Source organism: Colletotrichum phormii, assembly GCF_030913505.1.
Source record: "Colletotrichum phormii strain CBS 102054 chromosome Unknown BDP81scaffold_43, whole genome shotgun sequence".
Classification (NCBI taxonomy): domain Eukaryota; kingdom Fungi; phylum Ascomycota; class Sordariomycetes; order Glomerellales; family Glomerellaceae; genus Colletotrichum; species Colletotrichum phormii.
The window spans coordinates 60,987-73,207 of NW_026851485.1; the positions used below are offsets into that span (position 1 = coordinate 60,987).

Here is a 12,221-nt window from a genome sequence, read left to right on the forward strand (position 1 = left end):
GCTGTAGACCTGACGGAGGAGCACAGCACAGCGGTATCTTGGAACCTCGAAGAGTGCATGTACTTATTCAAAGTCGATGAAAGAATGGCGGGTCTGGAAAAGTTGACATAGATGACGGGAAGGATGCGGGCATAAGACAGCAAGTAGGGCAATTACGGATCTCCAAACACCAAGCATTATCACGAGATCATCGGATCAAGTTTTCAAGTTTTCGCGGTATGTAAAAGGTGGTATAATAGGTATAGAAGATAGCAAAAGACTCGCGATAAGATGGCCCGGTTTCAACAGCCGCCGTAGAGCAACCCCAGAACATCGAACCTTGCCAACCATGCAAAAGTAGGTAGCACGACCCCGTTGTTTCCGTGCCCTCGTAACATTAAATCTTCACTTCCCCAACAAAACGCAGTACCACAACTCGCTCGCTCGCTCGATCATATATTTTGGTGGACATCGTAAGGTGGCCGACGCGTTTAGACGTCCTGGACGTTGACAACATCGCCGTAGCGGTCGACAGCGACCTCCTTCTTCTGGATGGAAGCCTTGACGGGCTTGTCGGCAGCGAAGATGTGATCGAGTTCTTCGAGCTGTTGCAAGCAAGTCAGTATGTGTTTTAAAGAGTTTACTAGGCTTGATTTGGATACTTACAGTGCGGCCCTTGGTCTCGGGAATGAAGACGTAGATGACAGCGGTCTGGATTGCGTCCCAGATGGTGAAGATGATGTAGGTCTTCCAGGCAATCTTCTCCATGGAAACGGGCCAGGCGAACTGGTTGAGGAGACCGGCGGCGTTGACGGCCAAGTTGGAGAAGGCCATGCCCTTGGCGCGCATCTCGAAGGAAAGGACCTCGACGGGGTAGAGAGCCTGTAGGGGCGTGATACCGACTGAGTAGACGGAGCCGAAGATGAAGATCATGGCCAAGCAAGCCTGGGACGCAGCTGGGTTGTCGAAGATGGGAGCGCCACCGTCCGTCTCGCCGACCTGAGACTTGGACAGAATGCCCGAGGCAACCGTCATGCCGAGCCACACGATTGTGCAAGCGGTGAATGAGAAGAGCAGCAGAGGGCGACGACCAACCCTGTCAACAAGCAAAGCACCGCAGATGGCGCAAAGGAATTGCTGGCAAGAGTTGATGAGGGTGATGTTGGCTTGCTGAATCGGGTGGGTGTAGCCGGCGGTGTCGAGGACGGATCCAAGGAAGTACGACAGAACAGCGTTACCAGCCCACTGGCCGAAGATTGAGATACAGACGTTGCAGGAGAGACGGTAGACGGAAGCGCGGTTGCGGAACAGCGCCCGGTAGTCCCACCAGCGCTTGTCGGCACCATCCATGTTGAGAAGCTCCTCGTACTCGTGAAGCTGGAGCTTGACCCAAGGGGACTCGGGGTTTCCGTTTCCGTGGTACTTTGCGAGGACTCTCGCAGCCTCTTCCTTTTTATTGTTGACAAAGAGCCATCGGGGAGACTCGGGCATGAACATGCAGAAGATGACAATGAGTCCCGAGAAGAGAGCCTGGAGCCAGGTGATGAGGCGCCATGAAGCATCACCCTCGATGTCTAGGGCTCCACGAGCTGCACCAGAAGCAATAATAGCTCCAGAGAACCACAGGGTGTTGTATAAAGCTCCTACGGTTCCTCTGAAAGCCTAGAATAATCTTTAATAAGAGCTCTTGTCTTGTTTTGGTGTTTTGACTTTGTCACTTACTGGGTGGTTGATCTCGACGACGTACATGGGTCCGGCGGAGGCGGCGATGGAAACACCGAAACCAAGCAGGAAACGGCCGCCCATAAACTGGCTAGTGCCATTGGCAGTTGCCTGAATGCACGTACCGACAATAATAATGGCTGCACCGATGAACATGCCGATTCTGCGACCCCAGGTGTCGAGGGCGGGACCAACGAAGGGAAGAGCCACAACGCCACCAATCTGGTACATGGAAGAGATGATACCAGCCCAGATACCGTCGTTCTTAGCACCGTAACGCTCCTTGAAAGAAGGGTTCTGGAGCAAGTTGTTGATCAAGGAACCGTCGTAACCGTTCATGGTGGAACAGAAGAAACCGATGAGGGAGAAGGCGTAGATCATGAGCTGGGCTTTGCTCCAAGCATTGGGGCGCTCCTTGATCATGGCCTCGTTGAAAGCCTCACTACCCTTGACGACCTTGGTCTGGACCTCCTTCTGTGTTGCGAAGACGTGTTAGCTACTCGTTGCTAGGATCATGTAGGGTCCCATAGGGGACGCTATCGTGACTTGCCTTGTCGGAATCATGGTCGTGAGCGTGGACCGTGTCCACGGTATCAATCTTCTCGGACATGCTGACTGTGTGCGGCACGCGGCCGAAGGCGCAAGTTCCCTTCGTTGTTGGCGGAGAGGGAGTAGCTGAGATGGCCGATCACCACAGACCAAGCTGTGTGTAATGAATCTTGGAGGCGGAAGGTGGATGAGGGGAGGGTTGAGGATGGAGAGCTCGAGGCAAAGCAGACTAGGGATCGCGGGGACACGCCGAGATTTTATGATTTTCGGTCTTGGAAATCACCTGCGACGGGGATGAGGAGTAAGATTCCGATGGAGAGGAAGCGGTTCTTGGTAGGAACGAACCCCAACCCTCAATTGCCCATCAATTAGTTCGGCCGTTTCGAGCCTACTACCCTTGCATGGGGTGGAAGGACGGCCCATTCCCACATGGGACCGAAAGGGCGGCTGGACTAGGGCGAATGGTCTTTGGGTTTTGCTTGTGCTGGCTGGGCAGATCGTTGGTTGCACCACCCTCGTTCACACCCCCCTCCCGACCCCTGGTCCTTTCAGAATTCCCAGAGGAACATCTGCGGGTGTTGGGTTGCCACTTGAGCAATGGGCCAGTCCACCAGCATCCGACTTTGAGGCAATGGACATGCACTGAGGCGTTGCCTACATGAAGTCACCGTTTCTCGCCTTTGGCTATTGGGTCAAGCTCACTATGCTCGCTTTCCGACCTCGAGGCGTACATCTCAAGACATGACACTGCTTGGCAGGTACTAGCTATCCGTTTTCTTGATCCCGTCGCAATCAATGTGAACGAGATGGGAGGCGTCTAGGCGTCCTTCAAGCAAACCTTGGGGGCGGCTTATGGTTCTGGCCTGTCTGTCTGCCTTAGTGCGGAGAGAAACCCCCTAATTACTCTTCAACACTGCTTCGTCTGTGCCGAGTTCTGCTGAATATGGTTCTTATGCAGGGCCTGACGAAGGAACGCTAATGAAGGCGTGTCAACCTAGAAGCCCATCCCAGTAGACGAGAGGAAACGGGCCGGCAGACGAGATGGGCCAGCTTGGCTAGTGTCTGGCGTTGACGACGTGCGCGTTGGGTTTTGAGCGTGGTCACCAACGGTTCTCAGGCGGAGAAGCAGAAGCGTCTATTGTCCTGGCCGGCCTCTTCTGCTTTCTCCCTCCCCGGATCAGCGGGTCGACAGGCTCCGTACCCCTGCCAGGATGTTTGCGGATGCTATGCTGCCTTGGTACCGGCTCGATGGGGCTGCGCTGGAGAAAACGCCAAAGAAGGTTTTGCTGAATCTGGGGCAGAGTGTGTGGGCTTGTGGAGATGCTGGCCGTCTTGCCTCGAGTCGACCAGGTTTGTCTGTTGATTCGAGCACAAGGTAACCTATTCACGGCTTGCCCAGTTATTTAATCGGAGATATTTCTGTCGCTGTTGGCAGTCGCTTCTTTCGAGGCCGGAAATCGAATCATCATCAGCCAGTCCAGGTTCCTCGATTGCCCACCAGCAGTAGTCCATGGCGCGCCCGCCCGGGTCCCTGAGTCCACGCAGCCGAAGACACACGAGCCCGTCGCACTCTAACGCGTTCTGTGGCGTCTGGGTTGGCTGGGGAGGATTGAGATGGGGAAGAAAAACTGGAGGGTAGATCTGGAGAATGGGACGCCAAACCCAACTGGGTCACAATAGCTCAGAATATGAGGATTCACACTCGACTTCAGCCGGGCCGTCTTTCCATGTGGCCTGAGAGCAACACCTGCTGACTTTCATTTGCTGTCTCTGCAGACTGGAAATGATTGAAGTGACCAAGGACTGTGTCTTCCGGGGACTGTCCTGGACTTTGCTGAGTGCTCATCCACCCCCCTGTCGTAGCTTTCGCTTTCCCGCCAGGGATGTATCTTACTAAGGACTGATACTCATTTCATGTCGGTAGTTTGCAAGAGAGCCGAAGTATTTCGCGATAGCGGAGTGCCTGGCTTCCGATGCGGTTGCCAACAAAGTCACCAGCTGGGGCTACAACATTGGAACTGAAATCAGTCTAAACCAAGCAAGTTCACGGGCACATGTATTCCCATCTTAGTGACTTTCCGAAGCTCAGCATTCCTGGAAAGGAGGAAACGGCGAAAAGGATCATGATTGACTTCACAAATGCCCCATCTTCACTTTCTGGCGCCCTCCGAGTCCTCTCTCCATTCTCTCGACCGGACGCTATTCCTATCTGGTAGACGGGCCGCCTTCCTCCGCGCTAAAATCTTCCTCAATGTGGCAGCCCAGTCCGGGAAACGCCTCTAGACTAAGACTCGGAGCTAAAGCACCCAGTCCCTGCGATCGCTGGCCCACCCACCCTTGTCATCTTGGAGCCATTCTATTCTCATATTGGACTTTGCATATTGCGCCGTTGGCTCGGGATGGAGAAATTGGAGTATCATGCTCTCTAGACTCGACTCTAGGAAGCGGACGGACATGCACATGCGTGGCTCAGTACTCACGCACTCAAAGAATGATCACTCAGCGTCGGCTCCTTTGATGGGTCTTCGCGGCTGCAAGCCACCGGCGATGGAATCCCATTCCTCCTCCTGAGTTCCAGCGTATGAGAGTCGTTTCGACGTCTTCGTGATGATCTACACTAAGTGGTGGAATCATGACCCACGGCGATAACTGAGGCACATGGGCGCACGCGACCCATCGATGCGGATCTCGTTTGCCTATCATCCTGGTCTGTCAGTCGGTCCATTGTTCTCACTAGTCCCCGTGTCTACTCAGTCGGTATGGCCAACTGTCGACCTGGGCCTCGGGACCAGCTAGAATCTATTCGTCGAACAGTCGCACATTTCAGCCACAACTGTGGTGCGTATTCTCACATTGAACTCCTTGATGCGTCAAGCGGGCCGTGATTCAACGCCACTCTGCGCTCTTCCAACATGCTGTGGGTGAAGATTTGTGGTCGGTGTGAAAAGCTCGCTTGTGACCTTTCGCAAGGGTGACGGATCCGAAAGCCGTTGTCCACGCTGCGCCGCTGGTGAGTACTCTTGAGCACTGTCCGATCGGCCGGGCCCACCGTAGGAGCGGCTTCGAACGTGCTCCGCGATCCACATTGATCAATGTGTCAATGTATTCGCTATTCGGGAAAGCCTAGTGGCCAATGGGTTTACTCTCTGTTTTGGATGTGACTGAATAAATAGCAGGATCAACAAGGCTACCTCAGGCATCTGGACGATATGCGATCGCGTAGATGGCCGGGACCATACGCAGCTCATTGCTTTCCGAGCCTCCATCTATCAGTAAACAAGTGTAAAGGAGCTATTGAAAGCCACCGGAGAGATTGAATGAAGCCTCGATAGCAACGTGCAACCTTCAGCCGATGACAGGGTCTCTTCATGTTAATTGCAACACAAGCGGAAACTTCAAAAGCGATGCGCAGATCCTACGGGCAGGTGATGTGGGGGGTCGGACACATAGGATACATGATGTTGATCACTGATTCTGGCGATCCGTCAATGTCGGTCTCGGCTAAGCTTCAACTGGTTTGAGTGTGAGCTGAGTTGCAAATTGGCAACTCCTGTTAGATGTTCTATCTTTGTCATCAGCAACAGTTGTAGATACCTCTTTCCAACTTTAAGATTTACGCCAAGTAGACGAGCACCCGGGATGGAAAGTTGGCGCTGCAAGATCCGCACCGACAACCCGACGCATCTCGGAGCCTCTGGGGGGTAGTGAGATGCCGCAAAGCGGCACAGCACCTATGACCAGACTGGGAATAAGAATCATAGGAAGCCACAGTAGGCGAAGAACAAACCAACAGAGGAGAGAGTCTCAGCTGAGGTGTCTGGTCCTCATTCATGTCTGCACCGAATCCGTCTCGTTATGAGCGAAACTGTAAGCTTGCAGCTTGCAAGTCCATTCAGCGCTAACTCTTCCACAGTAGGTAAGCGAAAGATGGCAGGATGCAGCTTGTTACCATTCAATGTGCCCCAGACTTCGATCCGGAGACTGGCTGCTGCATGGTACCCAGCCTCAACTCGTGTCTTGTCCGGGGTTCCGGCATACTACACAGACATGAGAGGCTTTCCACGGCAAGGTCTCCCGCCAGCCAGTTCGCATCGGGCTCTGGTGCAGGAGGACCTTCGATGCTAATGTTGTGACTGGAGCTCCTACAGGGCGGCGCTAACGGAACATCTTTCCTGGAAGAAGACCGGGGTACCACCCTCCAGACCACCTAAAGTGTGGGTGGCTTAATTGGATCCGCGATTCTGGGATCGCTCTCTCGGCGTTCGCCAATGTACATGTCGACAATTTGCGCAGCATCCTAGACGACAGGCTTTTGAGCTGCGACAATGCGAATGATCGTAGGGGCAGGCGGGCTTCTGCTCTTCCGCTTGGAAGACGCCAGAGGTTGAACAAGTTCGGCCTACGGTGTAATAGAACTGGGATAAACGATATGCGGACTGACCATTTCGTAAAGTCAGGCTGCTCTGGAGGTTTCTGTTCGGGAACCCTCACTCCACAATCCGTCGCAGTCCTGTTACATTTCTTCACCCAGCCGCCTGAATGGGGCACTCGCCAACGACACACCCATCAGCCCGGGTACCTTGCCTCGAAGGTGGAAGTGCGGCCGTGATCCAAGGAGGGGTTGCACGCATGACAAAAAGCATAACACTAATCTCACTGTACTAGCGGTACCGGGTGCCGTTGCCAACACCTGACACCTTGAGGAAGTTAAGAGACCAAGACGTTGCCTAGCATGCAGGCCGAGGCCGCTCGTCTTGGCCTTTCGGGGTGGCGTCGCGTCCCCTCCGTAAGGCGTACACGTTTATTTGTAGTCGAAATGGTCTCGTGTAAGGCTTGGTTTATGCGTGGTGAATTCAATAAGGTATTCAAGAAAAATACGGATTTGATCTCATCTTTGCCTCCAAGACGAGTTAAGAATGTGTTGACCTTTACCAGCTGGTAGTCTGAGAATCATGACTCCGCGAGCTAAGACGTTTGCATTACGACCCCTTCTGCGACGTTAACGATGATCATTTTTGCCATGACTACTTGGCTGGTCTGTGTCCCGACACGATATTTCAAATTGCCTCCTGTCGACTATGCACATGCCTTCGGAATATGAGGTCCTTCTGCACATTATTTATTAGGGGATCAGTATACTTGAAGGAATACACGTCGAAAGAGGAGATAGGAAAGATAAAGATGACAGCAGAAGTAGTAAATGTAATACATGTCAACTGTTATCTTCTGAAATTTGAACTGACACTAAGAGACTAGAGACATTCCTAATTATCCTGACTATATTAGTTAGTACTCAAAGTACCGGATACTCAAATGAGAAGCTTGAGAGGTTCTCGTCTTACCTAAACTGTCTTCAAACATTAGGAATCAGTCTCTAGACTTTCTACTTTCCTCCGGGATATCAAGACTCTAAGATATGCTGCAAAGACAACCGTGAGCGACATCGACAGACCAGTGAATAGCTGGGCACCGAGATAGCTCCCAGTTGATCCCAAAATAGCGCCAGCAATTGGCGGCCCAATGAGTGAACCGATTCCCTTTAATACAGCGACGAAACCGAGTCTCGTTCCCAGAATTCCAAGATCATCGGTTATGCTTGCTAGAACGACCGGAGCCAAAGTGACGACACTAGCGCAGAAGAAGCCGTACAATACCGCAAACGCCATGTTCCCGGCAGTGTTATTCACGCTGATCCAGTAAAAGATGGTAATGGCGGTCACGGTACATATTCCAATGTACGTATTCAGTAAACCAAATCGATCGGCAACGAGGGACGGCACAATGCGTCCAGGGATACCGACTGCGTTGAGTATCACAAGGAGGTACTTGGCCAAAGACGCGCCCTCCATACCGTGTGATTGTGCGTAGCTTTGAATCTAGTAGAGAGGCTGAAAAAAGGCGAGATTGCTGAAGAAAATGGCGATGCACTGAACCATGTATCGAGAATTCAGAAGGCCAGCAATTTCGACGATTTCTTTCAGCGAGTTGTTCTTTGTTATCAGGGTTTTGGCGCCCTTGGTTCGAGGTCGTGCCACTATCACAGCATAGCAAGACATGGCTAAGTTGACGAAACCAATGGCTCGAACAGTCCATGGAAACCCTATTCGAGGCTTTAAACTCTCGAAAATAAGAGGAGAAATGGTAGCTCCCAGACTACTTCCAACAGTTGCAACCCCCATTGCTAAAGCCCTTCGGGCTGTAAAGTAGGCAGGAACCAAGGTGATGGCGACAATGTACAGGCAGCTGGAGCCGATTCCGACACAGAATCCCTGCGCAAGTAGGAACTGATAGTACTGTGTGCTGATGCTGGTCATCATGAAGCCGAAGACGACAAGGAATGTGCCGGTTATCAGCATGGATCTAGCGTAGCCAAGGTCATAGAGCGGGCCAAATATGACACCGCCAGCCATGAGGAAGAAGACTTGGACTGAGCCAATCCACGCGATGGCTGAAGATGAATCGTTTTTGAGCAGTGTGGTTTCGTAGTATGTTTGGAAAGCACCAAAGCTGTTGAGCAGACCCCTGTGTCGAGCGGCGTCAGCCAAGTGTGATTGAGGTGTTAGGGAGTCGGGGGAACAAAGCCTCACGAAGATTAGGCACAGACTTACAAACTGTTCCAGTAGAGCGCGAAAGCTGACGAAACTTGGAGCCAGGCGACCATTCCTCCATCAATAGCTGGCAATTTTCTAACCGCAGTTCCAGGCTCTGGTGACGAAGGCGCCGTAGTCTGGCGCTCATCTTTGGATCCGTCGGCTTCCCGAGGACCAGCCGGAAAAGGCTCAACCACGGGCAATCGAGTCGGTGAAGATTCGTCCTTGCCCATAATTACGAAGCCGGGCCTAGAGAAAAGGGTGTTGAAATCTCATCGTAGTTGCAAACCGACTGGAGGTTTCCAAGACGAATACCTTGGTCTGTCGCTGTTCCGGAGTGGATTAGCGGCAAAAGCGGCAGCTGTGACCGGCATCGGAGAGCGGCTGGTGAACTCGGATAAAGACGGATCCAGGGTGTTTCTGCGGAGCCGAAACCCGACCCCAGCCCGACCCCCGCCCACCTCTCGGATTCACGACCGCTTACACTCTGTCATTACCTGCTTTGATACATGGCCGGGAACTCTTTAACCTTGGTGGAATAACAAGTTCCAATCCTTCGGGTCAAGTAAATTGTTGGATCTTAGCAAATGTCAACTACCCTGATCCTGCCCCTCTCCCCTTTTCAAACATTAGTTCAATAAGCTGATTGTATTAGTCTATTGAGTCGTAGATAGTCAAGTGCTACAAGATGATATGATGTTGATAAGCAGCTCAATTACAAAGACGAGATTATATGTCAAGTATTCGTAGTGGTGTAACTAAGTACCTTCTGCGTATAATAACATACAATAATCTCAACGAAAATTCAAGCGCACGTAGCACTGAACAGGCTTTCGCGTCAGACTTGTAATACTTCCACAACTCGACAAGTTCTCTGGGCACTTTTGGAACTCAAGTGACCACACCAAGACGGTGATCAACAGTCTCATTTCCATGTATGCCAGCTTCCGTCCCAAGCAACCGCGGAGTCCAAGTCCGAAGGGTAGGGTGGGTCAAGCAGAAGCATTGTATTCATCACCGCCCTTCTCATCACGTACAAGCCAGCGGTCCGGCTTGAACTTGCCCATTTCGTCGCTGCCCCAGACCCTCGTTCCAAAATCTGTGGCTGCTTTTCTCGAAGATGGGCTTCGCAGGTCTTCGTCAATCTCATACCCCGGCTCAGTAAAGCTTGGACCCTTGTTTGGGATAATAACGGTGGTGCCCTTCGGGATGACATGGCCCAGGATGACGGTGTCTTCTTTACACTCTCGATCTTGACTCGCTGCTGTGTGAGCAAGTCGAAGCATCTCCTCAATAACTGCGTCCAGGTACGGTATGTTCGCGTCGCAAATTTCAGAATGTGTAGGAAGACGACTCTCAGTGACCGCTGCGGAGTGAAAGCTCCGAATGCTCTCGAAGAGTTTTTGCTCAACCTCTTGGTCATCCGCGATGAACTTGATGCCCCAGCAGAGAGTCGTGCTCGTCGTATCATGGCCAGCCACAACGAAGCCAGCAGACTAAAAGATTATCAGGTCAGCGAGTGATCTAAAACTTCTACTTCTTGGTTCATCTTACCTCAGCTCTCATGGTTTCAACCCAGTTGGGGAGGAGGTGACCTTCCTTCTCCGTAACCCCGTTCAGCCTTCGCACCATCAAGTCGATTGCAGACTGTTGGAACAGCAAAGGCTGATAAGGAGTAATAGGCAGGTACCATGGGCTGGCTGGCACCTGCCCTGGGCGAAGTGGGACAACTGGCTTAGTCATCACGGCCGGATAAAGGTGGGACAACCACCCAGGCCGTCACTACCTACTTCGACCGACTCCTGCCTACAATGTAAGATAGAACAGGAAGAAGAACAAGCAATAGGATCACCAACAGACGAGTGATAATTGCTACCACTATTTGTCGTATACGACCCCGTGAACCAACACAGTTCTTATCGCCCATGGGACTAAAATATAGATAGAATCTTAGCATCATGAACTGAATGTTGATTGCATGATGAATCGCGGAAGATGGTGAAACTTACACGTCGCCGGTGACGGCGGGGGAAGGGACCAAGAAGATCTCATCCTTCTGGAAGATCTGGTTGCCCCGAAGGGCCTTGTGATTCTGGTTGTTGTGAGGGGCCAACTAGATATTAAATCTTGTCAGCCTCAAATCAATCAAAACCTTACAGGTTTAGGACAAAACTTTTTGCTTTTCGTATATTCCGTATAGAATATATTTAGGCAAGTACAATACGGATAACTATAAGAACAACAATAGTAACAGTAATTATCATGATAATTGTAGGAATAGAGCTTACACGCGGTGAATTGTTACAACCCAACATGCATAACAAGGCCAGGGGGGCCCGCCCCACAGGCCTGCGGCGGCTATCTACCTGATATACGCAGAGAATCCGGGAACTCAGGTGCAGGTGACTCCTCATGGAACGGAAGAACTATGGAACAAGTCACGTGACGATAAGGAAAGTGAGCACACGATAAGGTGATCACAGTGATCACCCAAAGTGAGCACTCCCAGAGCACAGGAAGCAGCCAGGCTAGATTTAGGGCCTTCAATAGCCTCTCTTCCTCCTGGACTCGGAGACAAAGAGAGAGCTGGACAACCCCCGGCAGGGTTTATGTTTGGTGGTGCCCTGGGCACACGGGAGTACCAGGAAATGAAGAAGCGGATGCTCTAGCCAAGGAAGCCTGCAAACTAATCCCAAAATCACAACCACAGCCCTCATTAGCGCACCTAGAAAGGCAAGCTAAAGCAGCTGCCTTCCAAGCCTTTGCCAGAAAATGGCTGTCCCAATGCCCTCGGCCATATGCCGACCTCGAGATAATTCTTCATCCCAAGCCGCCCGAACTCCGCCTCCCTCGGCACTTACTAGGAAGGCTATACGTAGCAAGATCCCATCATGGAGACTTTGCAGCATACCACGAGAGATTCGCTCATCAAGATGCGTTGCTCAACTGCAGCTGTGGGAAACCTAAGACACCAGTCCATTTCTACTTCTGCAAGCGTGGACGTAAGGCTACACCGCGCTACCTCCGCCAACGTATGGCCAAAGCAAGCATTGATTTCTTGTTAGGTTCTGCTAAGGGAGCCTCTCTTCTATGCGAATGGATAGAGGAGACCAATTTCTTTTCCGAAATTTGCCCGAGTTATTGAACAGGAACGTTAGGTGAAGACGGTAGCCTGTAATATAGTTTAGATTAGTATAGACTATGTCGGCATAGCGCCCGGCACGTCCTTTTGTTACCAGACGTTAAATACATCATCATCATCATCATCACCAAAGTGAGCGCTCACCAGTATCCACTTAGTGATCACCAACGAACATGGTGATCAGGCAACAAAGGATATGTTCAGGATCAGGACTTGTATATAGGATGGACTCGAGCCGG

General features: G+C 51.7%; 3 protein-coding genes across 3 annotated transcripts; all 3 read right to left on the reverse strand.

The window, feature by feature from the left end:
- Positions 1-146: 146 nt before the first annotated feature.
- Positions 147-2,507, reverse strand: BDP81DRAFT_387317 (general substrate transporter). Its single transcript, XM_060587028.1, has 4 exons — positions 2,252-2,507; positions 1,702-2,175; positions 646-1,641; positions 147-584 (listed from the first exon to the last, which is right to left on the reverse strand). The coding sequence occupies exons 1-4, from the start codon at positions 2,309-2,311 to the stop codon at positions 471-473; spliced, it is 1,644 nt and encodes a 547-aa protein (XP_060437793.1). The 5' UTR covers positions 2,312-2,507; the 3' UTR covers positions 147-470.
- Positions 2,508-7,610: 5,103 nt separating this feature from the next.
- Positions 7,611-9,073, reverse strand: BDP81DRAFT_466498 (major facilitator superfamily domain-containing protein; the record flags this gene model as incomplete). Its single annotated transcript, XM_060594401.1, has 3 exons — positions 7,611-8,126; positions 8,184-8,772; positions 8,859-9,073. The coding sequence occupies 3 exons, from the start codon at positions 9,071-9,073 to the stop codon at positions 7,611-7,613; spliced, it is 1,320 nt and encodes a 439-aa protein (XP_060437794.1).
- Positions 9,074-9,832: 759 nt separating this feature from the next.
- Positions 9,833-10,406, reverse strand: BDP81DRAFT_455876 (cytochrome P450; the record flags this gene model as incomplete). The annotated part of the gene is made up of 2 exons (XM_060593108.1): positions 9,833-10,336; positions 10,395-10,406. 2 exons carry the CDS (start codon positions 10,404-10,406, stop codon positions 9,833-9,835), a joined length of 516 nt encoding a protein of 171 aa, XP_060437795.1.
- Positions 10,407-12,221: the final 1,815 nt, after the last annotated feature.

Excerpts from the sequence above, each read along its gene's own strand:
- BDP81DRAFT_387317 (XM_060587028.1), bottom strand. The coding sequence starts at position 2,311 with ATGTCCGAGAAGATTGATACCGTGGACACGGTCCACGCTCACGACCAT. Across the intron at positions 2,176-2,251 it reads ACGACCATGATTCCGACAAG|AAGGAGGTCCAGACCAAGGT; the intron begins GCAAGTCACGAT and ends TTCGCAACACAG. Across the intron at positions 585-645 it reads CCGAGACCAAGGGCCGCACT|CTCGAAGAACTCGATCACAT; the intron begins GTAAGTATCCAA and ends TGCTTGCAACAG.